This window comes from Capronia epimyces, assembly GCF_000585565.1.
Source record: "Capronia epimyces CBS 606.96 chromosome Unknown aczIQ-supercont1.3, whole genome shotgun sequence".
NCBI classification, from domain to species: domain Eukaryota; kingdom Fungi; phylum Ascomycota; class Eurotiomycetes; order Chaetothyriales; family Herpotrichiellaceae; genus Capronia; species Capronia epimyces.
In genome coordinates this window covers 1,150,197-1,177,606 of record NW_006912906.1, presented here as the reverse complement: position 1 = coordinate 1,177,606, position 27,410 = coordinate 1,150,197, and the positions used below count along the sequence as shown (strand labels likewise).

The 27,410-nt window shown below is 52.6% G+C and overlaps 10 protein-coding genes across 10 annotated transcripts; 2 read left to right on the top strand and 8 right to left on the bottom strand.

Annotated features, from left to right (window-relative positions):
- Positions 1 to 1,576: 1,576 nt before the first annotated feature.
- A1O3_03682 (uncharacterized protein) lies at positions 1,577 to 2,736 on the bottom strand (the record flags this gene model as incomplete). The annotated part of the gene is made up of 4 exons (XM_007733817.1): positions 1,577 to 1,916; positions 1,991 to 2,411; positions 2,492 to 2,540; positions 2,617 to 2,736. 4 exons carry the CDS (start codon positions 2,734 to 2,736, stop codon positions 1,577 to 1,579), a joined length of 930 nt encoding a protein of 309 aa, XP_007732007.1.
- A 747-nt stretch (positions 2,737 to 3,483) lies between these two features.
- A1O3_03681 (protein arginine N-methyltransferase 1) lies at positions 3,484 to 4,757 on the bottom strand (the record flags this gene model as incomplete). Its single annotated transcript, XM_007733816.1, has 5 exons — positions 3,484 to 3,959; positions 4,013 to 4,359; positions 4,409 to 4,518; positions 4,571 to 4,604; positions 4,654 to 4,757. 5 exons carry the CDS (start codon positions 4,755 to 4,757, stop codon positions 3,484 to 3,486), a joined length of 1,071 nt encoding a protein of 356 aa, XP_007732006.1.
- An 820-nt stretch (positions 4,758 to 5,577) lies between these two features.
- Positions 5,578 to 7,742, bottom strand: A1O3_03679 (uncharacterized protein; the record flags this gene model as incomplete). The annotated part of the gene is made up of 3 exons (XM_007733815.1): positions 5,578 to 5,906; positions 6,011 to 6,706; positions 7,703 to 7,742. The coding sequence occupies 3 exons, from the start codon at positions 7,740 to 7,742 to the stop codon at positions 5,578 to 5,580; spliced, it is 1,065 nt and encodes a 354-aa protein (XP_007732005.1).
- A 70-nt stretch (positions 7,743 to 7,812) lies between these two features.
- A1O3_03678 (uncharacterized protein) lies at positions 7,813 to 9,346 on the bottom strand (the record flags this gene model as incomplete). The annotated part of the gene is made up of 2 exons (XM_007733814.1): positions 7,813 to 9,256; positions 9,306 to 9,346. 2 exons carry the CDS (start codon positions 9,344 to 9,346, stop codon positions 7,813 to 7,815), a joined length of 1,485 nt encoding a protein of 494 aa, XP_007732004.1.
- A 2,040-nt stretch (positions 9,347 to 11,386) lies between these two features.
- A1O3_03677 (uncharacterized protein) lies at positions 11,387 to 12,525 on the top strand (the record flags this gene model as incomplete). Its single annotated transcript, XM_007733813.1, has 2 exons — positions 11,387 to 11,434; positions 11,593 to 12,525. The coding sequence occupies 2 exons, from the start codon at positions 11,387 to 11,389 to the stop codon at positions 12,523 to 12,525; spliced, it is 981 nt and encodes a 326-aa protein (XP_007732003.1).
- A 1,397-nt stretch (positions 12,526 to 13,922) lies between these two features.
- A1O3_03676 (trimethyllysine dioxygenase) lies at positions 13,923 to 15,197 on the bottom strand (the record flags this gene model as incomplete). The annotated part of the gene is made up of 1 exon (XM_007733812.1): positions 13,923 to 15,197. The coding sequence occupies one exon, from the start codon at positions 15,195 to 15,197 to the stop codon at positions 13,923 to 13,925; it is 1,275 nt and encodes a 424-aa protein (XP_007732002.1).
- A 1,555-nt stretch (positions 15,198 to 16,752) lies between these two features.
- Positions 16,753 to 17,883, bottom strand: A1O3_03675 (uncharacterized protein; the record flags this gene model as incomplete). The annotated part of the gene is made up of 2 exons (XM_007733811.1): positions 16,753 to 17,712; positions 17,779 to 17,883. 2 exons carry the CDS (start codon positions 17,881 to 17,883, stop codon positions 16,753 to 16,755), a joined length of 1,065 nt encoding a protein of 354 aa, XP_007732001.1.
- A 3,335-nt stretch (positions 17,884 to 21,218) lies between these two features.
- Positions 21,219 to 23,240, bottom strand: A1O3_03674 (uncharacterized protein; the record flags this gene model as incomplete). Its single annotated transcript, XM_007733810.1, has 1 exon — positions 21,219 to 23,240. The coding sequence occupies one exon, from the start codon at positions 23,238 to 23,240 to the stop codon at positions 21,219 to 21,221; it is 2,022 nt and encodes a 673-aa protein (XP_007732000.1).
- Positions 23,241 to 24,522: 1,282 nt separating this feature from the next.
- Positions 24,523 to 24,963, top strand: A1O3_03673 (uncharacterized protein; the record flags this gene model as incomplete). The annotated part of the gene is made up of 1 exon (XM_007733809.1): positions 24,523 to 24,963. One exon carries the CDS (start codon positions 24,523 to 24,525, stop codon positions 24,961 to 24,963), a length of 441 nt encoding a protein of 146 aa, XP_007731999.1.
- A 473-nt stretch (positions 24,964 to 25,436) lies between these two features.
- A1O3_03672 (uncharacterized protein) lies at positions 25,437 to 27,020 on the bottom strand (the record flags this gene model as incomplete). Its single annotated transcript, XM_007733808.1, has 1 exon — positions 25,437 to 27,020. The coding sequence occupies one exon, from the start codon at positions 27,018 to 27,020 to the stop codon at positions 25,437 to 25,439; it is 1,584 nt and encodes a 527-aa protein (XP_007731998.1).
- Between the last annotated feature and the right edge of the window lie 390 nt (positions 27,021 to 27,410).

The following is a 27,410-nucleotide window of genomic DNA, read 5'->3' as shown; positions in this document are numbered from 1 at the left end:
GCTCGCTCGAGGTTCTCCCTTGCAGCGTGCGGCGAAGGAGTCGTCCGTAAGGGAGGGATACCGTTGGTAACATCACCCGGGCCCGCAGCTAGATGGCGCTTTCTTCCGGGTTCCTGCGTTAGTTGAGGTGTTAGCCAGCTCCCGAGGTCCACACCCGTGCTCTTTGCCTGCGGAAAGAGGGTCAGATAAGAACAGCCCAGCCCCTGGATATTTCCAGAAATGAGAGGCAAAGAACGGAGGAGGGCTGGATTGGATTAACACCCACAACGTGTGTTCCTGGTATGAGTAGAGGGGACTGCGTAGCTCTTCCCGCAACGCAGGCGAGATTTCAATCAGAGAGTGCTACGTATATGGTGGCGTATGCACGATTACACGGGGATCACGTGTGCCGCCTAGAACACCGCAGCCAAACCCCCTTCGAGTGGCCGATTTGCTCATGCAAGGAGAGAGCGACACGAGAGACACTGGTCGACCAAGGTGGGCAGGGTGCCAGGTGCCTCTGTCTGTCTCTGTGTCAGTCTGCTTGTGTGTTGTCCGTGATGGCTGTTGACGGTGTGTCAACCTCATGTCATCAAGCACGCCAACCGCCCCCCTCGCCTATCCCTTCGTGTAGCCCGACGTGGTTGCGCAACTTACGACGCCCTTGACGCCACGTCTCAGCCCACTTTCGGCTCAACACCCATCTTGGATCTATTTAGCGAGTACGAGAATGATCGATCTCGACCGGTTCTATACCATCACAATCACAATCACAATCACACCTTAATCGGTGCATGATGGCTTTCTCTCCTCTGCCACCTGGGCACAAGGATTCGTTGCTCCGATGTTAAGGTATTTATGCATCATCGGCACTATGTCATGCAAGTACCAGAAATTGGGCCGCCTGCTACACGGAAAACTGCGCTGGACGTGTCGGAAGTCCACCGTCCGTGCCTCTTTCGCCCGCACATAGTGTGGCAGAGCGACAGATGGATGACAGCCTCCTCCTGACTTAGCTGAACAGCACAAATTATTCTACTCCGGACTTCCAAGCACGACGTCGCCGTTGACATCCGGCAAGTGTCTCCTCGTCCCGCCGTATTCCCGACCCTACACTTCGCATCAGGCTCGACCGAGCCCGAGTCAATGTGTTAAACATACTGAATCATAACGCTAAGAGTCGTCGTACTTTGAGACATTATTCTCGTAGCAGCAAGTACAATCTGACTGTATGCTTATGCAAGGCCAGAAATGGCTCTGGGGATGGCCGCTGCATCTCTTCGGTACGGTCTGGGTTGTTCATCGGGCGAGGCTACGCTCGTGGGCCAACGCTCTAAAGCTCTTCTATTTCGAAGGGCATCATCTGCCATGACTCCTTACCATGGGAGGCATGATAGACCGGAGCCTTATTATCCGCGCCGATTTTCGTGGCCATGCTTGGCTAACTCACAAAGAGAACGTCCTTCTTGTCAAGAGAGTCCCTTCATGCAGACATGTCAGGTAGAGCTGGGCGATGCAGACCTACGCCACAGTTCCAAAGAGGGCAGTATATCATTGTTTCGGACCTTGACACTTGTCTCCAAGACCTATCGAACACTCACAGCTTGCTCTTGCTCCCGACGACTTTCATCAATGCTCGACCATTGCTCAGAACGACCTTGCCATTGACCTCGACGACGAATCTGATCTCCTCCCAACCATCCTTGATCTCTCCGGTTCTCCAGATCTTGGTGGTCAGCTTCTGACCCGGCTTGACCGGGGCGGCGAATCGGGCCTGGAATTCCTTCAGATTGGCCGGATCGCTTCCACCTATCTCTTTCAACAGGATATGCGCCGCTGTGTTCCAGGTGAACAGGCCGTGCATGATTGCCCCTCCAAACCCCATCTTAGAACCAGGTTCCGGCGTCGCATGGAGAGGATTATAGTCGCCGTTGAGTCTGTGTCATTTCCCCCGATTAGCGGTTGGTGGCCGTGGGCAAAGGCAAAACGCCAGAAATGGCTGGCTGCTTACCGGTACAGATGTGCGCTCTCATTTGTCACTTGAGTCTCGATGACCTTGTCTGGATTACTTTCTCGACCCTTAGGAGGAGGATAGTTCACTGTCGCAGGACCTTTGGGGCCACCCCATCCTCCTTGCCCGACGAAGAACCCGCTACCCACCGCCCGCGTGTAGACTTCGCCCGTCTCTTTGTCCACGATGGTCTGTTCTGTTTCCACCACCGTGCCGGGCTTGCCTTTGTCGTACACCCCTAGCACCTTAGACCGCAGCTCGAATTTGCGGCCCTCCGAAGTCGGCGGCAGAGGCTTAAAGAACTGGAGCAGGCGCTGACCGTCCACGACGCGCCTCGGATCGAGCTTGGGTATGCCTGGGATCGGGTTGTTCTCCTGCGAGGCGTAGAAGTCGATGACTTCTTGTGTCGTCTTCTTGAACGCTGTGGATCCCGTTAGTCTGGCCGGCTTCTTCCTCTTTCTTTTTTTGGAGACCCATGCAGGCCGCCGAGGGACAACTAACGAAGGATGACCGAGTATGTGGGAAAGACGGCAAAGTTAGGATGGAGTTCCTAGAAAGCAGCACTCGGTCAGGTCAAGACACGGGCAACAGGGTCAAAAAGACATTCAGTCCAGGCGGCTGCTCACGTAAAGAAAGTGTAGTTCGTCCACCGTGGCTCCAATGCTGACTGCGAACAGCAGCACATCCCGCTTGAGCCATGACACTTCTTGCGGGGGATACTCGTGACCAACGCCCGGGCCAGACATGTTGCTTCTCGGTCTGCAGTGCTGTCCTGATGTAGTGCTGTATGAAGGGCACGAAGCTGCGGATCGCAAGAGTGTAGTATAGTATAGTAGATAGACACGCTCAGCACTCGTCCTGCAACGAGAGAAGTTGAAACGGCAGACCGGGGACGGAGGAAATACAGTAGAGTACGGAGAGTGCGATGCGGGGGGTGGATGCCGAGGTTCGGCTCTGGGAGCCTATACCGTGATAACACCGCCCACCTACCGCCCACAAACTGAAAATCCCCAGCTACGTGCCACTGTATTGCCGGCTTAACCGCGGCTACCTAAGATACATGTAGATGTATGCACAGAAACGCGGGCGGCTTGAAGCCAGGACTGAGGAGGTGCTGGCACCGGCACTGGTACTGGTAGGATGTGTCCATAATGATTCCATTATCAAGATCAGCGTCAGCTCGTGGGGTATCTAAGGCAAATAACGAGGCGCTTGAAATCGTCCCGGAGATGTTTTCGGTCATTAAAATAGCCCAACTCTCCTCTCCCGAATGCTTTTGGAATTACATCCTGCCCCGTGGAACAAGCAGCAGCTTGGAAGGCATTGTGTTACCGCAGGGGCGCCGCCTGATGTCTTGCACGCCCGCAACAGCAATGATGATGAGCACATCTAACAAAAAAAACGCAGCAAACATGTCGTAAAAGCAGGCCGGTCAGCACCTAGTGAAGATGATGAGCGACGAGATCAGAAAGAGGAAGCAGGAAAGAGATGGCTTACATCCTATACTCGCATGATCCACGAGCAAATCGTGTCGCATCCGACGTTTCCAACTCGTAGTCGATCTTGATGTCGAGATCGCGCTTGTTCTTGCTGTTGGGCTTGTTGGAGAGGTAGCCTCGGACAGCCTCGCCTTCCTCGACGGTCAGGACTTCCCGAAGATAGAAGACGGTCTGCTTCCAATGCGTGTACTTGGTGTGAGGCCCCGTCGAGAATCGGATGGGTTTGTGGCATGCTGTGAAATCGATATCGAACCAGGCAATGAGTGCATGAACGAAGTCGTTTCTCTGCACCCGCAATTCAAAAGGCTCGGAAAACGCCAACTGCGCCGTCGTGACCGTGTTCAGATCGATGGTGAAGACCGGGCATGGGTCGGTGACCAGGGCCTTCATTTCCACCGTGTCGACCAGTGGCTCGCTCAATGCACTGTGCTTCATCGGAGAGTAGTCGAAGCCATACACGTTATCCCAGACTAGAAGGGTTAGCCTGTCGTTGAGCAGCTGAGTAGTTTCTCGGTCAACTCACATCCGATCTTGTCTTCCTTGTAGTCTCCGTCTTCGATCCCTGCCATGTATATCGTTGCCTTGTCCGGAAAGATCTTGCCACCTTGGTTCAGGTAGCGGTCACGGGCGTAGAGGACAGTGTCAAGCATGCTTTCATAGAGGAGGAAATAACCCATCCACTCCGAGATGATGATGTCGACCTTCCCGTTTGACAAGCATTGTGGTGGGATCTCGACTTCTTCCATCTTTCCTTGTAGTAGTGTGATCTTTTTTGACAGCCCGTTCACCTCAACTATCTCTTTAGCCTTGTTGATGATGCTGGACATGTCGACTCCGATCACATGCCTTGCGCCGGCTCGTGCTGCAAACCTATCAAGGTCAGCATGGATATATCTTGTTTTGAGAAGGAGGCTCCTACATGCTGAGGATGCCCGTGCCACAGCCGACATCAAGCACAACCTTGTCTTTGAAGAGGTGCTGGTTCTGATAGATGGCATCTCGGTACGATCGAGTGCGGACTTCATCTTTCTAGAATTTGGTTTAGATCGGCTTCCTCTAAAGATGCACTGTCTGCCCTTACCAGCATTTCCTCATGGATACCGTGGTGGTCATAGCTGTCTCGGAGTCAGTACTTGTAATCGCCTCGGACGTCGCCATGCTGACCTTGTGAAGTAGCGAACTTCTGAATGTTCCATGCCCGTCATTCTTTCCTCGGTGGACATGGCAGCCAGGTCGGCCACAGTCGGGCCTTGGTTGGCACCGTTCATGGTTCTTTGCCGGCGATCGACTTGAGTAGTGCAGGAAGGGTGTGATATAGAGCCGAGAAGTACAACCTAAGAGAGTGGGAGGGAGAATGGGATCGAAGTCGGGCAAAATATGAAATCAAATATGAAATCAATGAATTAATTGTTCCTGCAGGCTTGCGCAGGCTCTGGCCAAAACTAATTATCGGATAAACGCACTGGCCGCTGCAGAAATTCAGCGGGTCTACACGTGATGCTCGCCGAGTTTTCAATCTTCGCGCCCATACCTTCAACAAGTAGGTAGGCACCTAGTACTCTCCATCAAAGCAGCTTTCATATAATACAGCTTCGCCCACCAAAAATAATGAATACCTCTCAAATGAGAAAGGCAAAAAAGAATGGAGTTGCTGGGTCTCGAACCCAGGGCCTTATGCATGCTTGCAGTCGGATGCAAAGCATACGCTCTACCGCTGAGCTACAACCCCGTTCGTTGGTCGATTCAAGCTTAAAATTGGGGTCTTAGATCTATAACGTAGGCAAAAAGTTTGGCAGTCGAAGCGAGATGTAAAATACCCTAGTAGGAGCTAGTGTATACCCACATACCTAACTATAATTAGGTAGACACGGCGTACTCCGTACCTAGATATAATCAGATATATCGTGCTCACCTCGCCATACATGACAACGAAGTTCGCAACGTCTGTAAAAAAGATCTTTGGGCGCGGAAGGTACGAAATCGCGAACCAGTTGGCTAGAAACTGAAATCCGAACAGCGACAGTGTCACAGTATCTGAGGTATTACCTACACTCTCTGCACCTTGATCTTCGTTCACAGAATACCGTCTCAATCCGCATGGGTGCGGTACGAAATGGGTGTCGAAATGGATGCCCGGAGACATCCCCCATGGCGGGGAACTTGAGCCCTGACAAATTCGACCAAGATCTCGGGATGCAGAGCTATGTCTTTTAGCTCTTCCTCCAGTCTCGCCGGTTCACACTCCTCAATGATGGTCCGAATGAGTGTAGAACTGATGTGCACTATCTCGCCCTGAGCAGGAATAAAGCGGATGCTGTGGGTGGGGACAGCTTTGCGGTAGCAAATGCTCACGCTCTCGGTCTTGCTCATGTCATCGGAGCGAAGGGTTTCCATCAAGTGCTCAAAGTACCTAGGATCTAAGAGATCAATTAGTACAACATGAGTTTTGGAAGCTCACGGGATCACTAGCCTTTTTCCAGTTTTTCATGCAGCAAAGCCGGGGCAAGGAGAGCATATCCACCTCCTAGAAATGCTGCACTGCTCGTGGCATGTCGTGTTGCTGCTTCCTCGTTCCAGAAAACAGGTTCCCAGGGATCACATTCCTCGAACTGTTCTAATGTACCTTCTGAGGTCGTGAAGTCCGCAGAACGGGAAACATCGCTGACTAGGATCTCTTCACAATCCCGTGGGTTCCACGAAACGTCATCCTGGCTCACTTGGTCTGGGCCCGCCAACACGATGAACTTCACTTCGAATCCATCCCGAGCGCAGTCCTCATTTAGGCGATGGCGGAATGAAGGCCATTCCCCCTCGCTGCCACCATACGCCCAGTATTTGTCATGCGGTCCATATCCTCGCCAAATTTGAACTCGCTGCTCCTTGCTGAATGCCAGGCTCTGGCCCAGGGCCTCGCATTTCTCTATTACCCTGTCATCATCCAGTGGCAGGATTATTGCAGCAATAATGTTGATGTCTTGGCTACTCGCCAACGCGTGGTCGAGAAGCGCCCAGTGCCCAACGTGAGGGGGATTGAACGAGCCAGGATATAGAAGAATTCGATTTGTGCGGTCGCTCTCCAGCTGCGGCGGGCGGTGAGTGATTCCCTGATCGAAGATGGCTTCGTTGAATGGGTTGGAATCCCCGTAGTAGGCTTTCTCAATGTAGCTCCCCAAGGGGGCGGTGTTGTGATTTATAGTTGTTCGATTAAGTGGGTAGGCTTCGCGTGAGGATCAGCGGCAGCAGTCTTCGAACGTCGATAAAGTCGCATCCAGGAGAAAAAAGGGAGAAGACGGCGTCAGTATATAGAGAACGAATGGTGTCGTCATGATCCAACAACTGCTTTCTCTCCTATCACTCATCCAGACTCAGGACCAGATATCGGTCTCATCTGGCTTCATCCGTGCACTCCGAGCACTAAGTTGACACGGATAGCCACCCCAGCAATTTTATACACGGGAAGCTGCTTCAGCCTCCTTGCCTGTTTCGAATCCGACTAGGCCTTCCACGTTCTTCTCCTCGTGATTTTTCTTCGTACCTAGAGTAGACACGTCGTAGCCATGCTCAACCAGATAAACTCTGAACCTCTCATCTTCGTCGGTAATGGTATCTTGACCGATGTATGGAAGACAGAAAAAAGCGACCAGTCATCCACCCATCCACACATCGAACCTTCCACTCCACTGACATTCACCCCGGACCGCTAGATCCCGATGATTCGGCCGTCGACAGATACGGACACGAATACGGAGTACACGGCCAACACACCCCTGAAACAATCGCGGATGACCTCGATTCCAGACCCTCCGAGCCTTGTACAGAATTAACCTTCTTTAAATCACAACCAAATACGCGGGACGTGCAGGTTAAGGGATGGCGGCTGGCTCACTGAGGCTTTTGGAATTCAGTGTCTGGCAGTTTTCTAGGTTTCTCTGGCAAAGCACTATATACTCGGTTGAAAGACATGGGAGCCATGGGCGTTTCGCTGTTCATCCGAAGCCAGGGGGACGCTATATTTTGTACCTAGTCAGTTTGGAGAAACTCTCGGCTGTGGTATAAGAAGGAGAATGGAGTAAGGGATTAAGGGGTGGCCATGTGTGGGAAGTTATCAGGGTTTGATTCTAGGAATTGCCTCGCCCTGGGAATTGTTCGGAGCTCTAGCCTGATATTGATGGATATGTTTGGTGTCGGAGATGGCCATCAAGTATTGGCATACTGATGGGAACTCCTGCAAAATGAAATGCTTCCAGAGCCATGCTAGGAAAGCGGTCACCTCTGTAAGACCAATGATAGATAGATATCTCGAGCTGTGTCGGGCTGCTTCATTCAAGGGACGTAATGGTCAAGAATTTCGCACCACTTCGACCATGGCATGATAGGCATATCCAGCAACTCGACTGTATCCGACAGAAGCTCCTTGACAAAGTCGTCCATCTGAGGATAGTATTCAAATTGGCGGAAGAGGGTTATAATGGAAGCTTCATCTGTGACTTTTCGTCGCGCACACACACGGCGGAACTCTCGGGCAGGCCAAACAGAGTAGGGGATGTCTCCTCTTGCTGCATAGACATCACTGCCCATGGCGCACATGAACAGTAACCACAGGAAAACGTCGTCTTGTTCCTGTTGGACGCCTTCCCCGGAATCTTGCGAAACTCTTCGTAAGATCGGCTCGATCATCTGAAATGTCTTGCTAAAGTTATAGTTGTTGGGGGAGTCCATGAACCTAAAATTCATAAACAAAATTCCACACAAACATGCGGCAGCATCCAACTCCTTCCTGACGTTCAAATTGTCTGAACATATTGCAGAGCCACTGGACCTGATCGCATCAACATATCCGGAGATTAGTAAACCTGAAACAGCCGTAGCCCGTCTGTGCATCCACCAGACCACGTCTTGTTGTATAGTGGCTTCGTTGACCTGATCCATGATGGCTTTGGTATTCACAACTTCGTTGGCAGCATCCAGCAAGCTAAAGCTTTCTGTACTGAGCACAGTATCCGAGCGGTAACTGGTCTCGGCCTCGTAGCAGTTGAAACGGGTCGCCTCGCTCTCCTCCAGTAGTCGAAGGGCCGCATCGAACGTCTGCAATGGGCGACTGCCAGGGTCATAGCGTGAAGGGGGGATTTCTGGTTTCTTCAATAATGATAGGCCAACCCAGACATCGCTGACGATGATAAGCTCTTGCGTGTCGAGCAATCTGTCGGGGAGGGACGAAGACATAGACCAGAGGCCACGCAAATGGACCAGAGAAGCTGTAAAGTCACCTGCCTCAAAGTCTAGAGAGATAAGCAGACGGATTAAAGTCGCAACGCTATCGGAGAACCCGTGGTCCAGGAGCTTCTGTCGCAGAAGTGCCACTGCTCGAGTCTTGTGCGCCAGCTCGCGGCCGAGATACACTTCGGAGTTTGGCCCTGAAGAGCCGGCGGTCACATGGTAACCTGAAGCGAGAATTGCGTGGATCTCACCTTCATCTTTCATGGCTTGTTGAAGTTCAATATGGGAGTTTGCTGTATCTGCTATTGGTGCCCTGAAGACGGCGCTTGCTTTGTCCGGCCAAGCTGCAAAAACTGGAAACCGCTGGGCCTGGCGAATGATCTCGTAATCTCGAGCCACTAATCCAACAGCGGCGCTTTGAAAGGGGTCAGAATTGCCCTTCCAAAGGGTCAAAGAGGGCTGTTCAAGCGCCCAATAACGATACTCTTCCCACGCTCTCGTTCGTTCTTGGTCAGCATTTTCTTGGCTTCTCTCGCCACTCAGCAAGGCCCTGGAGTATCGGACAATCTCGCTACTTGAGTTAGCATCGGAACGCGCACCCGGAAGGGGCGGCCACGCCTGTTCTTGGGATAGTGGCCATTGCCGTCGACTAGCATCGGTTGATGTTGATACAGCAGGATGGTACAGGGACGCAATTGGCCGGGGTCCGACTGTCTGGGGCGTTGGAGCTGCAGCAACTATATTCCTTTGTGCCACAGCCTTGCCCGCAGAAGCATTCAGACGCTTCAGCCTTTCATCCTTCACCCATTTGCGATGTGTCTTTGACACATGGGAAGATATGGTGAAGATCTCATCGCGACTTTTGTTTAACTTATCAGCGGTACTGTTGATGAAAACGTGTGGGCCATTGTATGGGGTTGGAGCTATGTCCCTGCCCATTGTCGCCTCTGAAGTCGCTCTTCGAGTCTGAGTGAGGATCTCCGTGTTCAACAAAGGGAGGTTCACACCAGGGCAGCCGGAGCTATTAGGTGGGGAACTGAATCCATGGTCGTGGGCGTGGTCAAGCACTCGTGGCAGCAACAAGGTCTGATAAGGGGATCTTCCCTCTCTCCCGGCGAGATATGTGCAGATGCATGGCGGTCCTCTGGTGATGCTGATGGATGGCCTCTGAAGAAGGACGTGGCCATGCAGATTGACGGCAGAGATTCAATGGTAGCCGCGCAGCTTTCGACCACTGCACTGCGGCTAAGCTGGATATGCCAAGACACGGGAAGTTGTTTTGAACTCACCCCTGAGGAGCCTAAGGTGAGTTAGGCTCGCACAACCTCGCCGTCGCCGACCTTACCATTACTCCTGGGACCCTCGCTGTCACCTGAGATCTCGTTGTCAGCCCTGTATGCCTCTTCAGACTCCGATATCAGGGTCGGTGGTTCAAAGGAACCCTTCTCATCTTGGAGCTCGCGTCCCTATATTCCGATGATGCCGAGAAAACCATTGTGATCCCCACTCAACAAGGACTCCAATTGTCCCACATCGTTGGTGCTCTCATACATGCCGGGCGCCATAAGTACGAGTTTGATGCTGACGGTGCTGGTTATCGTATGTGGGTGACTGGTAGCTTGAGCCTCCTTCAGCAAAAAGGCTGGGAAATTCGACACACATCCAGAATGCTTGAAATGTATTCGAGAAGCCTTGGCTGAGTGTGTCTGCTCTTCCATTCGACCGCGGAGAGTATTATTGAAAGGCTGGCCTTGAAACAATGGAAGATTTCTGCTCGGGCGTCGGCAGATGGACTTTCCAGATAGGAGGTTTAAAACTACTCCTCATTTTTCATACGCATCTTCCCATGAAAGGAGGGCGTCCGTTAGTGCCTTGAGTTGGGACTGGGTTCTTCGAGGTGTCTGGAGTTGGAAATGGGTCTTCTTTGTTCTCTGGAGTCAGTGCTGGATCGATTGTATTGTCAGAAGACTTTGCTGCCGGTCGAAGTTTCATCCAACTTCTCCAACTTCAGGATGTAAGTCAAAACTTATGATATATGCTGGAAATTCAACTAATGGTTGCAGGGACTTACATCGGCAGGATCACAGGCAGGGAGCAAAGTGGCCTTACCTAGACATCTGGACATCTGCCCGCTTTAGCCTATCAAACCTAAGGTGGAAGAAGACGTTCTTTCGATATCAAGTGGTCACCTGGAGCGAAAGCGCCTCGTGTCCTTTGTCCATTGTGCGGACGGCGTCTTGCCTTCCTGAGATATGGAGGGAGATTCTGCCCGTACCCACGGACAACACAGGAAATGATTTGAATAACAGTGCGGATCTCATTCTCGAACCTTTGTTACTTCATCTTGGATCTTGGAATTCTTTGCGGGGACCATATTCTGGTGCCTGTATATCATAAAGCCTGCTTGTACTCTTACTCGACATGGCGTCCAAGGCAGGAGTTGTTTGCTGCGGCAGATGTCAACGATTGTTCGCCTTCAGAGTGTGGCCACGAGCAAACAAGGAGGAGAGACAAGCCGGAGTGAGGTCGCGAAAACGAGGCGGTGTCTCTTTCCGACGAAGAAGACTACAAAAGAGTCCTGAACTGAACACTATTGATGAACAGGCACGTGCTCTCTTTCTCGCCGCACCCTCCTGTTCACCGCCTACACTGGCTCTTCACTTCACTTCAAGTTTGCAGCATGACGAGTCGGCTCTCTTTCCACCTTCAGACCTTGATTGTGCAGACGGTGAATCTTCAACCAGCACAGCGGTGCCTTTCAAAGAACCCACAGCTGTCCTCACTGAATTGCCTACTCAAGAGCAAGAGCGTCTCACACTCCCAGATCCTCTACCTTACTCTGCTGTCCCCGAAGAAGAAACTCTGTCGACTGTGATCTCTACTTAGGAGGAAGAGCTATCATCTGTCGTTCAGCCTTCAGAGGCAGATTCCTCCAAGACACTCGAGCTCGAAGATTCGGCCTCCAACACTCCTGAACCTGCGTCGAAATCGAAGTCTCCTCTCAATCCTCCTGTAGTGCGATTTGACGACCAAGTCACCACAATCTCACCTGTGAATTCAACCACCAACATTGCAGGACAGCAGGACAATCTAGACACAACTGCAGAGCCCAAGCCTCTACTAGGGCGTGTCTCATCCCAGCCTCTCTCCGCACCGGCCGACGAGGAAGACCCAAACGACTTCGACTTTGACTGGGAAGGTCGACGAGAATCCATCAAGGCACGATCTCTGAGAAACAGAGTGCGTAAGAGATTCAGCAGCAACAACTCGGAAAGTGAACAGGCCAACAAGTCAACCATGTCTTCCAAGGGAAACAACGAGCAAGATGGCGCCGATTCGCTCCCCGGTCTCAAGAGCATCGTGTCGACGCTGAAAAAGGTCGGCTCCACTCACAGCAACAACAGCTCCAAGAGTGAATCGTCGGAGACCACCCAGACACAGCCGTTCGACGACCTCCCAGGAGACCGAGCAGGACTCGAAGCTCGACTCAATATCCATCTCGGCCGGCTTGACCGACTTCGCAACCAAGTCCGACTTTTCAACGATGTCATCCAAGACTACTATGACTACTTCGAATCCCAGCGCAACATCCATAACCTTGCCCCTTCGGTCGAGGCTCCTTTGATAGAAGAGCTTGAACAGGTCCTTAAGATGCGTGCCGGCTTCGAGAAGTCTGTCAAATTCCACCACAATACGATCGATCGAATTGCAAGAGCGAGAGCGCAGTTGGATAAGAGCCAGGGCTTGAAATGCACCGTCTGGGACATGTACATGGGATTCAAGCGTGAGGCCGAATGGGCACAGCTCTTCGCCTTCTGAGCATGCCATCATTTCTCCAGACCGGATCCTGTGGATTGATGTCTACAGGCCACCAAACTAGACGCTATCATACATGCATAGCTAGTCTTGAAGTCGATCTCAGGCCTGATATCAGGTCAGCGATTCATCTGCTGTTGGGAACAAGATATCATTTGCTGCAGGGGACAGAATTGCAATTGCTGTGTGTGTGTGTGAGCATGAGAACAAGACAATGAGGCAGACCAATCGACCATCAATGCAACACCCATACTGATTGCTATGGATAAGCTTGGGGCCGGGGCTGCCAGCATCGCCTGGATACGTGCTGAGTTGGAGGAGGCATTTTGCTAGTACGTAGCTCATACACTAGCACCAACAACGAGACTCACAAAGAAAAGTCCATGATTTGACACAAATGGTTTGTTCACAAGTGTCTCTTTCTTGTATGTAGTCTGGCTTTGTCTTTTATCTCTCGCCACACGCTCCATTGCGCCACACGCTCCATTACTTTCTACAGTACTACTAATCGGGCTCCATTGCTTTCTACAGTACTACTAAGGTAATTAGGCTCCATTGCTTTCTATAATACTAGTACTACTAATTAGGATTCAAGTTTGACGCTCTCTGCCAAGTCATCTATTGTGTGTCTGCAGTTTTGCTCTCCAGTGATTTAGACATGGCCATCTGAGACACAAGACACACGACTACAGCACCATCTTCTCTTCTCTGCGTTTTATAACCAAACCTCTCCCTCTCTGGGGAAACGTGCGTGTCGCTCGCCAAAGATGACGTTGTATGTACTCGGTACCTCCATAAGGTACCTATCTCTGCCACCACTCCTCGATGTATTCCCTTCCAATGGCATTCCCCCCCGCCCCTCCCCCGCCCCCAGCTCACACGAAACGAAACACGCCATGGCATGGATTGGCAATGTACGTCACATAAGGTATATTACTGCCGGACGGGCTGAGACACGATGCGATCTGGGCCCGAAGCTGTCTCGTGGAAGACTAGAGGTCGAACGGGAGGAAAATGAAGACCTGGGAAATGGGGGTTGATTGACCCAACCCAGCACTTTAAAGAGATAACCCAGTAAGAGAGATATAGAAGAAAATATTCGGGAAAAAAGGGGGGAAGAAATAAAAATATATCTAGACTTCGATGTAATCTAGACGTAAAGCTGTCTTAGAGGACTAGAGGTCGAACGAAACGAAACGAAGGCTTGGGGAAATGGGGATTGATTGACCCAACCCAGCACTTTAAAGAGAGTGGAGAATAGGGATTTACCCAGCACTTTGAAGAGAGGGAGGAATGGGGACTGACCCAGCACTCTTAAGAGAGGGAGGAATGGGAACTGACCCAGCACTTTAAAGAGAGATAGGAAATAGATTCGAGGAAAAAGGAGGAGAAACAGATGTCTATACTTCAATAGCTAAACTGCGGCATTTGGCACTAAAGTCATCCATGGCGGTATAGGCACCGCACACCCTCCTCTTGCCCTCGAAGGCCAAACGGCCGTGCAGGACGCGCCAGTTGTCGAAGATGACGGGCTCGCCGGGCTGCAGCTTGACGGTGAGCAGGAATTCAGGGCTCTCGAGGATGCGAGCCCATTCACGCGCGGCGGCGTACCAGGCCTTCAGGGCGGTGTGGTTGGGGAACGTGGGCGTGGCCGGGGCCAGACGGTCGAGATTGTTCCATCGGATCTGCACCAGTGTGGCGGGAGACGGGGCCGCCACTCGGCTGGCAGACGGCGAGCTGTGGTTCAAGACCGGGTAGCCCTGCAGGGCGGCGTTGGTGTTGAGAAAGGCGCCGGCGGGCGAGCCCAGTGCGGCCGAGGTGATCGGGTAGGTGGCCAGGGCGCGGTAGTGGTCCGGGAAATGGTGGTACAGGTGGGCGGCGGCGGCGAAGCCGTCCACAAAGGTCGATTCGCCGCCCTGGCCGGCCCGGCTGGGGTCCTGCAACGACGTGTGCGACAGCAGGTGGAACAGCTGCAGCCCGGCCGGGTCGGTGAAGTAGGTGGTGTCGGTGTGTGGCGGTAGCGGGTCGTTTGTGTACGCCGTGTCGATCGGGTTCGCCTCGCTCGTGAAGTCCCAGAAGCCGCCGTAGTGCGTGGCGCGGATGTGTGCGATGCGCTCGACCAGCGTCTGCGTCGCTGCCGGGTTGGCTGGCGTCCCGGGCACAAAGCACAGCCCGTACGTATGGATGTGCTGCAGAAACCTCTTCAGTCCGTCCGTGTCTGGGCCGTCCACGATGGCGCTGTAAGCCACTCGTGGCAAGTTGGTCGGTGCCGCCGAGGGCGCAACGTGCGTCCATGCCCGCTGCACGGCGGCGGCTGTCGCCGGCGTCTTCTTGCTCGCTTGGACGAAGGGCGGGTGCGTCTCCAGCCATTCCCACGGGTAGACGCTCGTGTGTGTTTTGTTCGTGTTCGTGCTGGTATTGGCGTTGGCGTTGGCGTTCTCGTGACTGCTGGAATCCCTGCTGCTGCTGTTCGGCCACACCACTTCAAGGCCGGATGGCGTCGACCGCACGCTAGACACCTTGATTTCTGGGTCGATGGTGAACGTGTCGAGCTGCCGCTGGTGCGTGCTCGGGTGCTGGCACTCGCTGCAGGGGCAGTGGTCGCGCAGCCAGAATGACGGGTACCGCAGCGCCGTGCCGGTGTTGAAATCCACAATCACCTCCTGGTTCGCCATGTCGTTGACGAGCACCTGCGGCAGAGACGAGGTCGATGTCGATGTTGATGTCGATGTTGAGGCCATGCGCGCTGGGCGCCACTGGTTCTTGCATTTTCCGGGTCCCGATCTTGACACCGTTCGTCGAGATTCTAGTAATAGGCTGGCCGGGCGAGTGTTCCAATCCGCGACAGGCCTGCAAGCTTCAAGTGCGGAAGTTCCTCTTCCTATTCCCCTTCCTCCCACAAAGCCTCGGTTGCTGGTCAATCGCCTCGAGCCTTGTCCAGTCCATTGACGACATTGGAATTGATATCCGCCTCCCAAAAGCGGCGAAGTCCGGAGCTTCATTTCTGTAAGCAAAGACGGTGCTCGCGGTTGTACCGATCTGTCTGCGCCGTAGGGGCGAATATGCCTCTGCCCACTTGCAGTCAACTAATGAACTGTTCGAAGCGGGTATCGCACTCTTCCCGGCCTCGCTGCCTTCGTTTCGTGTATCGACGAAGGAGGGAGCACAACCTCGGTCCGGTCGATGGTGGCTAATTGGAGCAGAGCGAAGTCGGCGCAGAGGCACCGTACTGCCAAGGTACAACTTACCTAACTGCATTGGTCACATGAACTTTACTCAGCAGAAAAGCTTCTCTTTACGGCGACATGGTGACGCCGCTTTGTGTTCGTTCGGTTTGTACGAGCTAGCTGTGTGGCGCCCGCAGTTAAGGTACTTAAGGTACCTAGGTACGGATTTACATACCTACGTGTAGCTTCAGCAAGGTGTTTATACTGACTCGGCACTACTTTACACGGCTACGGAGTACTCTTCAGAGCATGAGTAGCAGTACCCGTTAGGTGCCCGTCGTAAGGACCAATAACCGAATACCCCAATTAGGTAGTTATTCGACGGCTTAAGCTCTGATCAATGCTGGCTAGTCTGCAATGGTTCCCATTTACTGGCGTGTCTTGTCCTGCTCTAGGTACTAGGTATTATGTGTCAGGTACCTATAGGACCCTTACGGTAAAGTTGAAAAGCGAAGCCTCACCCCCGGTCAGTGATGAGTACGGAGTACAGAGCCCGGATCGGTTCTTGATTCGTTCCGAGTCTGATCCCGAAGGCTTGCTTTCCGTCTGCTCCCCATGCATATAGGTACCTACATAGGTCATGAGTACGGATTACTCCGAATTCGAAATCGAACTCGCAAATGGCGACGACCTAACCTGTCCCTGCCCTGAAGTACTGCGTACAGCTCCTTTCCCCAAAGAAATCCGGGGAGAAATGCAACCCCCGGGCCACCTACCGGCCAATGCAGGTCGGAGATTAGACGCGGAGTTACAGAACGGATAGCTAGGTGCATGACCGCAAGGCATCTCAGAATCAACCGCTTACTAGGGAAGGGAAGCTAGGAGAAGAGAGGACATCATTCAACTCTTGCACTTGTACTTGCACTTTTTGGTTTTTGCAGGCTTAAGGAGGCGCCCAACTATTTACTAACTACTATGTACTATGTACTATATCCGTCCTTGCCGGGAGAGATCATCACAATCAAGTCATGGATCGTGAGATGGTCGTGAGTGAATCGTGAAGCTAGCATGCACCAAATGATGTACAGCCTGCGTTCTCACGCAATTCCATGATCCCATACCCTTTAATTGGCAACCCGTCAAAAGTGCCATTGATCCAAGTGAAGGTGTCGGCGATGGTGTTTGCCGTCGTCGAACCATTGGATGGACCGGTTTCGCCGCCTTTGACTGGCAGGTGGGAGTAGAGAATGGTGTTTTTCAGCGGGATGTCGATCACATAGTCGCTGTAGTATGTGATGTTAGACAGGCTAGACACCCACGGGTTCCTGGGCTGGGTGTCATTCTTGACTGGCCAGAGTTCTTGATGACCATCGGGGTACACCATAGTGGTAAAGCTGGCTTGCTTATACGCAGCGTTCGGCGCGGTCACAGTCACCTGCATCCGAACACCATTCTCCAGCAGGATGACCCAGTCATGCCAGCCGCCGATAGCGTACCCTGGCCCCCACTGGTAGTCAAGCCAAGTGGTCGAGTTCTCGGGGACGACTGTCACGTTGGTGCCATTCACCACCAGGGTTCCCGACGGCAATGCCTCGACGACATCGAAGGTGTATGCAAGATCAGCTCCGAATTCGAAGAAACCCGAACCGCCCTGGTATAGTATAGGACCCTTGGGTACCCACTGCAGATCAAACTTGAATTCGGGCAGAGTACTGACGGCGTAGGTCTGGGAGAACTCGTCCGCGGCAGTCGAACCAACATGTAGGACACTAGATTTGCCCTCGAACTTGGTGGTAGAGAGCTGTCCAGGTTCAATGACGGAGGTACCAAAGTGGTAGCCGGTGTTGAGGTCCGTTACAGACAGCGAAGAGACGGTGTCATTCGGGCCTGAATTGGCGCTGGTGATGACGACGCAATAGGAATGGCCATTGGTGCCTTGGAAGAAGTTTGCCCACCAGTAGCTCTTGATACCGGTCCCATTGTATGCGACTACATTTTTCACATTGGCGACGGCGCCGAATTGCTAGTCATCCAGTCAGCTGTGTCGTCGAGAGAGATGCCGATATGGGTTGAGACGTCATCGACTGACCGTGAATGAGTAGTCGCTAGAAGACACGTTTGGAGCTGTCCGAAGGAAGGCAGTACATGGTAAAGCAACGAGGCTCAGAACCAAGAATCCAAGAGTGAGGAACATTTTGCAGACCTTCAGTGCGGGATCCGTCGTGAGGGAGAATATGAGGGAGAAAGCAAAGCAGCTCTCTCTGTCTTTATATGCTGCTTCCCAGTCGCAGACTTCGGGTCAGAGCAATCCGTGTATTGTGGCAGCCTCTCGGACATAAAGCACCGGGCAGGCCACAATCGGATAGGATTGGGGTAGATGAGAGCTTAGCAGCAGACCCATCTCATGATCTCATCCTGTTTCCGAGAATTTACGACAACCCCTCCTTCCGGGGCCATCGTAGGGGAGTCTTTCGATCAAAAAGAGATGGTGCTTTGCGGGGAGGTTGAAGCTCGCTACGGGTGCTTAAGTATCCGTAGGAAAGCCGAGCCACGGAAGTTGTTGGGGAAGATGGGCCCAGAGCCTGACCCGGATCGTCAAGCAACAACCTCCATGGGCGTAAGCGGTGAGCATCAGCGCCGTGGTTGGCGTTCGCTTCTCTTCTTGTGGAGGAGGTTGGCAAGTGCCTGAGATGCGGGGCCCCACGATCGGGCGAACCGGGGAGGAAAAAGATCAAGATCCCATGGCCGAGCGCAGGAAAGGCAGGAAGATCGAACAGCGGTCCTGTCGAGTGTGGCCGGATTCAGCTCCTGGTCTAGAGGGGGATGGGAGGACGACGACGACGACGACAATGACAATGACAATGACAATGACAATGACAATGACAACTTGCAGGATCGAACAGAACTGTGAATGGGAGGTGGCCGAGGGTTCGAAAGCGGTACGGCCCATGAGCTCCGCGCGCAGAAGCTTTACTGACTTCGTGCCAAGCTGCCAAGACGGGTGGCTTAGGAGGCTTCTTCAAGCTCAACATCAAGTTGGAGGGCTTGTTCTACCTTCTACCCGGCTCTATGACAACTTGCCTTTGGCTACCCAGGTAGTACTACAGTGCTACAGGGAGTACGGAATATTACGCTATAGAATGGCAACCCCACGCCCATGCCCTGCTGCCATCCCGGTCATAACCGCCTGCTCGACTGATCCCAATTGGGTACGGACCACTCACTGTAAGCCCTTGCATATCTGGGGATAAGCTCCTGAAGACGGAAGATGGACAGGACTTGTGCAATCCAGCCTCGCCTCACCTCCATAATATACCATGTCAGGTAGGTAGGTAGCTTGCAGTGGCACCAATGCTCAGCCTTGTGTGTTCGTCTGCTTTTCTGCCTCACCCACAGTCACTGCACACCACCACCACAGCCTTGGCGGCCACATTCACTGCAATACGGTCAACACTTCACGCAAATTACTAGTTGATATATTATTGTCACAAGATTCCTCCCAACAATCCACTGAAGCAAACCCAGGCCTCGATGGTCTAGGTGTTTGGACGGTGGTGCGTTAACCACTCTCTCTAAGCAAACCAAAAAAAAAATTCGAGCCCTCCCGAAAGAAATCCTGGGTACAACCCCGGTCTTGCGAGGTAGAAGAGCGTGTGATTTCCTCTTGGGGTAAAACACCGTTGGCCAAACAAGATTGGTGTGTTATACAGCGGGGTTTTCACTTGGTTCCAACCTGCTTCTAGAAGACCCTAAGAACGGGGAAATTGCTAGGAGGTCAGCTTGGTTCAATAAGTTTTTTGCACTTTTTGGCCCTTGCCAGATCAAATGCACGTGACGGATCTGGCTTGGTGCCACCTAGGTGCGAGAGGAAGAGGGAACAAGGTGATTCCACGCAAGGCTGAGTCTGATGGATGCCAATCTCACTCACTCCATCAGGATGATACAGGCCAAAAGTAACAATTTGATTTGATTTGTCGTGATACAGATCCAGTCCTAGCGATCTTCTGAGGGTCTACTTGATGTCCTTTCACCATCTTGCAATCTGGTCTCATTTCTCCTCGCTCGGTGCCCACCAACCAGTATCTCATTCGCATCGATTGAATATTGCGCTCATTTTCCTTCCCCTTCCCGGTTCGATATCTTTTTCGCGGCCAGCCACGATCCTCAGGTTTCCCTTTCCAGCCTTATACCCTCCACTGAACAGTCTGAGATGCTCCACTCCTCCACTTTTCATTCACCCACCCTTGAGATTCCCACTCTTCCAGTACCAGAGGCAGGTAGAGTAGGCATCATAAGCCCTTTCTGGCCTCTACAAAAGCCACAACCCCGCGAGAACCAAGACGACCAAATCTGCATTCAGTTCCGGAATCTGGATCGAATGTTCAAAGCAGTTGAAGCCAGATCCTTCCAGACACTCTCGCCACGGGTTCCGCCGACAGACCTGATATTGGAATGGTTCTTCGAAGACAGAGCACTCGGGGACCAGTTGCCGCGCGATCCAGGCTGCGAGCACAAAGACCAAGAGGCCCTTGGTGACGTAGCGGATGTCCTCGACCATCGTGGCTAGAGTGACATGCAGGGAAAAGAACCGTGCCGACGCGACGCGACGCGACGTTGCAGGCAGACAGTGGGCAGCGACAATGACTGGGGTCGTTGCAGGCAGATAGTGGGCAGCGACAATAGCTGGGGTCGTTATTCCTTGGTGTGTGAGGGTTTAGGATGTCGACGTTGAGCTCGCTGCAGGATCGATGAAATGGATGGGATGGATGGTGGCGCGGATGGGCCCAAGCTGACTTTTCCGTTTTTTCGTGTAGGGAGTTTGTCTGCCAGAGAATTGTAACAAAGACTTCCCACAAGATGAGAACAGAGACGATCAGGTTTGTGGCGGCGGTGGTGGTGATGATGGTGATGATGATGATGATGGAGGAGGACAGACAACAACTCCGAACTTCCTTCTCAGGCATCTGAGATAGATATTTGTACTTCCAGCGATGGCATCGCTGGAGGACCATGTAGGCTGTAGCTGTGGAGGATGTCTGGGGGGATCTGAGACACAGGCGGGCATGGCTTGCAGCTCAGCTGTACAAGATTCATTTGTTGTCGCTTTGATACTTAGATGGCTTTGTTGGTAGGGTCTGGATGTCATACATCGGATCTGCTAGGGCGCGGGCGCGGACAAAGGGATATAAAGGATGCAACGCGTAGTTCTCGCTCTACGTTTTTAATCTGTAATGGAACGATTGAGGCGTACCCAGTTTAGCGTAAACGCTGTTTGGTTTCGGATAGATCATGGTCCCAGTATCGGAGCAAGCTGCTTGAAGAACTCAGGTAAGCCATACATTCAGTCTTTCATTTTAGGTACGCATCGTGTTAAACAGGACTTGATGCCACAAAGGATTAAAATTAGATTTGGGGGTTCTGAGAGAGAAGGCAAATGCCGGCAAAGGAACATTCGTAGAGTATATTATCATTAGTGTTTACGTGGCTGCATGCGTGGCAAGATAGCACCAGCTCTCAGCTTGGCTTTCATCAAACATATGCAACAGTCGGCTTCAAATTGGCCACCGGAGCTCTGCTGGTGTTGTGCACCTGAGCCAGGCCGACTCTGCCCGTTTCATCGTCCGGAGAACTCACGTCGCCGATTTTGACCGTGACGTTTCTCAACAGCCGCGCTCTTTCTAGGCCACTCAGCGTTGTCCCGTTGTCAGGTAGGTGGATGTGCGGGTTGTCTCTCGTCAGACTCGACACATAGCCGAAGATGTCGGGGGCTAGGGTTTGGGTGCGCAGCCAGCATGCGACCGCCGCAGCAATCAAGAGGATGATGCACGACACGAAATCGACAGCGATCCATCCCCAGAAGATGGCATAATGAGGGTCATAGAACGCGCCATGGACAGTGAGGAGCCGGAAAGCCGTGTCGTCGGCGCTAAAGGTTGGTCCGGAACTGGCGTCGCGCTGCGACAGCATGTAGTAGCTGTTAAAGTACAAGGTGAGCGGCATTGAAAGGCCTCTTCTAGTCATCGTCAGGAATACGTCGTAGCCGTCACCGCTCCCGTGTTCGCCTAGCCAGTTTTGAAGGCTCACAGTTAGACTGGCCCCAATATCCGTAGGCGTCGAGACGTTGAGTTGTGGCCCGCGAGCGAGGAGAAGAGCGCTGAAGAACCGAGCAGAAAATGCGTCGTCATCAAAGGGTGTGCTGAACGAGGTTGCGTTGTGGCGAGAAGTATGGTTGGCGTATCGCATTTTGTCTGGATGACAGCCTGACGGCCCACAGGAGACTTGCATGTCGACATTGACAGAGGTGATGTTACATGTTTGTGTTGAGCTGCCGTATGTGAGGATGCTTTGGTCGTTGTCTGGAATCCAACGGGTTGAGAGGTTGAATTCACGGAGAGGGTGTCCGTGAACATCTCGGGGGGCGTCGGCTCGGACCTGGGTCATGTTGAAACTAATAGATTGGTTCATATATGTCCCTTTGGGAAAAGAGTCGTAAGACAGGAATACAGGTCGCCCACAATTGACGGAAAGGTAGCTGTTGTGGAGAGTGTAGGTACCCAGGAAGCTATTGACTTGGATCATCGATGCGCCCCCTCCATCACTTAACAGCATGAAGTAGATGGGACTTCCGACGAGTGACGAGTAGTCGTCGTAGTTGTGGAGCTGCGATTGATGTCCAACTTTGACCCAGCCATGGTGACCAGGATGGGGAGGCACCCATCCGACATTGTTGACAAACCAGCCCTGATCGAGGACAGCGTTGAGATCAGGGAGCAATGCGGACCCAATCGAGTCGGTACCCCATAGGTTCGACGCAACTGCCTGATACTCCGGATTTGCAAAGCCTTCGGCCGCAATGAGATCAGCGTTCAAGGTTTCGACTGGGAACGAGCCTGTATAGGAGGAGCTAAAGCCGGACAGGTAATTTGGGCCGGCAGTGGCAGCCTGCATGTTGTGATATGAGCCAGAATCGGCCCGTCGAAATTCCAGCTTGCTGGCCTGACTGCCCAGGTAGTAGAACGACCAGATCGCCACGAGAGCGACACTGGTCGTTGTGAAGGCACGCAGAGACCAGATCAGTTTGATTGTGCTTGGAAGACTAATGCTCCCTTGCAGTTGCTCGAGGTCCGCCACTCGCGCTCCCCTCTGCGCTTTCCACAAAGCGTATCGCCGCACGAGGGTTGACATGACTGTGACGAAGATGATGGTGAAAGCGGTGGTCATCTGACCGTTGAACTCGATCAGGAAAATAGTGAGTGAGCTGACAAGGTCGATGTCGCTCCCACGATGCGACCGATCCAGCTTCCATGCGCCGATAACCAGGCCGATTTTGGCGATGAGAATGAGCGGAACGGTGAGCAGCACTGCGTCGTATACCCACATGAGCAATTGGCTTTTGCTGCTAGGCACCAACGGTACCGGTTGCTTGGGCCATGCCTCTGCAGGTACGGTTTGCGTGGGCTTTTCCTGGTTCGAAGGTCCCTGGGAATGCAAAGACCCAGGAATCTCTGTCGATGCCACAAGAACACTCGTAGATTGCTTCCCTTCCTCCATCGTGTTGACTCGGTGTAGCGATTGAGCTCACAGGGACAACGAGAGTAGGAAAGCTGGAGTGCAGAACATCCATCTTTTGAAGGAAGGCTAAAAGGGGTCCACCTACCATGGGAAAGTTGACAGACAAGTCCAGATTCATGCAGTTGTTCCGCCACACGTTGGCGCCTCGCCGAAAACGAGCTGTGGTGTCTCAGCTGAGGGCGAAAAGGCACCAGAAGGGAGTTGAAGGCTTTTGGTGGCCGGCTGAAGAGACGGCTGCCAGAAGACGCCAAATTCTGCGAGCGTCGATAGACCGGAGAGCCAACCTCTTTCAGGCCAGCCGATGTGTCTGGTCTCGCTTGAGGCTCGTCTAGACACTTTGTGGCGCTTCCCGTCCCGAGCTGATGGGGGGCTAGGAGAGCCTCCTAAGCCTCCTAAGCCTCCCATCTCCAAACCTAATTATCAACGCGGAAGCGAGCTGTACGGAGTGGCCGTGGAAGGAATCTACCCACTACATAACAATAGGCTTGGTAAGTGTCTTCACGACGTGGTTTGCTTTGACTCCAAGTTTAGTGCCGTGACTGTTTGTCGCCTGTGCAAAAATGAATTTTGCTGTGCAGCTGAATTTATGCGCCAGAAGGTTGAATGCTCCGCCCATGCTTCAACGGCTGCCAAGCGTTGTATACGGGGGATCACAGATTACCAAGTACATTTGTACCAATACTATCAGGAGTCTGCTTTATTACTCTGTTCTTCCTCTCTATTTCTCCTCCTCGGATTAGTGAGACTACTTGACACTGGGAGTTCCTTGGAGAAGAGTTATAGCTGTGGCAACCAGCACCATGCCGCATATCAATGTGGCAACCCGAGTGGTGAAGCCAGGTGTGTCGACTCATCGAGTCATGTATCGGCGCCCGCTCTAACCCATTTCTTTATGCCCTTATACTACACAATGAGCCTCACCAGTGCTCAATGGCGAGGTGCTCCCTCGTACGGTTTTGCATTGCTTACAACAATGGTCCTCTTTGTTCGCCCAAAGATATGGTGTGATGCTATAAATGTCCCGGGCACAAAAGATAAGTCCTGCTGAGTTTTCCCCTGCGATTAAATAGCAGACACGATTGTTCGGACAGAACTTGAACTTGCCTTAGACACTCGCAACCATTTCTTACTGACTATGGATGGCCCAATACCACCATCACCTCATTGGGCGACCGTCGAGGCCCTCCATCCCGTTCTCCATTCTGCGGACTATCCATCTCCCATTTGGCTATCGGGCTCAGTATGCAAGCAGATCTCCCCGATGCAGACCATTCAAGAAGAAGCAGGCGAGGTGGATCTCACTGCTCCCTCCACTTCATCCGATCCCGCTCCAGAGATAGGTGAGAACAGCTTAGAGCATTCCAACCAGGATAAGGACAACATCGCACCCGAAATTGCAGAGTACGTTGAGAAAATTCGTGCCGCGATTAAGATGCAGGCAGAAAGTCTCAAAGTGCAGAAGACCAATATGCGGGGACCGGAAGAACAAGAAGGGAAGTTGGCTTGCCAGTCTAGAGTCGGCAGAAAGTACAAGCGGAGCTCGTTCATCCTCTTGAGAGACAAAGCCAGGAACAACATGTCAAATGTCAAACTTCGAGGCAAGAGAATGTCCAAGCTCTCCAATGCGGAAATTCCCAAACAAGAACGCCGCAGTCGAGGCGGACCCGATCTCGATACAAACAGTGTCAATGCCCGTCCTTGATGACGCCCTCCCAGACGCCGGGACACAAGAAGATCTTCAGTCATGTATCACAGAGGAAGACGATAGCGATGACCTGCCACTGCTTCCAACCAAACTTCCAAGTTCAAACAACCTGCCCTCAGGTACATTGAGTGAGTACAAATACCTTCCACTTACAAGAGGATTTCAATTTGCCAATGGCCAGTTCCGTTTCCGAAAGAGTGTTGACTTTGCGCAGCGATCTGCCTCCACACAAGCACGCCATGCCAAACTCCTATCCCGGGACTTGTTGGATTTGCGCCGAAAAGAACATGGCTGGTCTAGAATAGACGGGTAGGTAGAGCCATGTCTTGATTGATTCGCTTAACATCTTCACGCACAGGAAAATACTGCAGGCCAGCGTTGTGCGGATGCTTACTAAATGTGGTCAATACTTTGAAAGTCAATCACCTACACTCCTGCTACGTCCAGAATCTGTGCCTCGTGGTCTCATTTCAGCCCCATCCTGCTAAAGTCCAACTGGTCCTCTCACTGCCTCTCGCTGGACCTAGACGCTGAGAAGCAAGGTTTGATTCGAAGTCCCGATGCGCCCCTGCGAGTCCGTGGGAAAGGAACTTCTCTCGATCTACCTCAACGAAAGACTTTGCTTTCAAGCTTGCAATGAGACTCGCCCCAGTCCATGGTCCGAGAGACTCGACCTGTCGAAAAACAACAGGAACGGCCGGCTGTGTATCCTTCGCCTTTTGCTTGTAGAGGCGCTCTTCGACAAAATCGTCCATCCCTGGAGGATGGAGGTCGTGCCGAGCATCCGCAGGTGCTGCTTTGCCCTGTGCAAGTTCTCCGAGCCCGCTTCGTGTGGTGGGAAGGTGCTTTCCTCTGACCGCAGTCCAGCCGTGTTGAGAGATGATGGCATTGGTTGTGTCAAGGATACATTGGGACAAGCCGGCCACGGAGGTAGCACGACCAGAGAAGACGATCCTTGGTATGCAAACACCACGGACGTCGGAGGACAAAGAGAGGAGTGTTCTGTACAGAAGTTGGCTGACGGACTGTTCATGGTCGTCACTTGATGTCTCATCTTTGGTCCCCACTATGGCTTCGATACATGCGAGGTGGAGTGCCTCTCGGGGAACGGCTATGGACCGATATGAGGTCTCTGTGGGCCAGTCAATTACAAGCTTTGCGCCATTTTCATCTCTTGGACTGGAGGTTGATTGCTGCTGGACTTGTAGTGTCGCCGTTCTTGCTGCTAGATCTTCATCTACGTCCATAACCATCGCATGACACGCACCAGCACGATCGATGAACTCCTCCACAAAGTCGAAATCCAGCAGTAATGAGTCGCGGACTTGCACATCTTGCTTCTCTCTGACAGCGTCCAACAGTTGGCCAATCTTCAATGTCAGTGCCTTCATGGCACGCGTACTTCGACGGACCTGGACTTCTCGATATTCGTAGATTGCGGTGATGACCGTCTCTTCCCATCCAAGATCAATGACCAAGCCTGAACGTAACCCAGCAGCAGCGATTGTCATGGCCGGCGCAGGAAGGAGGGTAATCGAGGAATACTTCCATCGCTCAAAAAAGAGCGTGAGAATCGTGGATAGTACGGGATGAGGGACAAGCGATGGCAGCACAAGTATTAGCCGGGCAGCACCAGCGTCAACAAGCAAATGTTTGTTGTATGCTTCGCGCACGGCGCGTTCTAGCTTATCTTCCAGCAGCCCCAAATCGACATCGCTCAAATCGCTTCTCCATAACTCATACTCTCTACTGCGAGCTTGTAAATCTGCTCTCCTTCTCTTGTAGCCCGGTAGATATGCCTGGTAATCGCCAATTCTTCGAGAGTTCTGTGGTGTAAAGGAGAAGGTGCAGTGTGGGCCGCTTTCGCCCTGAAAGCCTGCGTTGAGCCCACGAGGGTCAAGCTCAATGATGATGGGATCTTCCTCAGGACGGAGAAACGAGGAACCGGGAGAGGATTGGACAGAGGATATGTAGCGACTGGGAGTGTGTGGTGAACCAGATTGTTGTCGATCGCGCAGGCTGGGTCGAATGGCGGAGGCGACTGTCGTCGTCATGGCTCTTGTTGCAGACTACCACCGTCCCCTCCACCCGCCACGGCTGTCAAGACTTGTAGGGTCGCGGCGAGAAGGGGAAGCATTGCAGGGCTGGGTGCTTTTGTTGGCCGGGGATGCGAACTGGGGAGGAACGTTGTGATCAAGCCAATGGGAGAGCATCTGCTGCTTTAGTCAGCGTCAGATTCGTTCCCACCTATTCGCACCATCCAGAGATACTCAGCACCTGGGAATCCCATAACATCCAGGTATCGTATCTCTTAAAAGGTCAAAAATGACACAGGCACATTACTAGAATAACTCCTTCCTCACCCCCGAGCGTAGTCCTTGGCCTACGAATAAGTTTCATTGATGTGCCATACTAGCGATCGCTCCTCCCCCGATGTTTTGCCG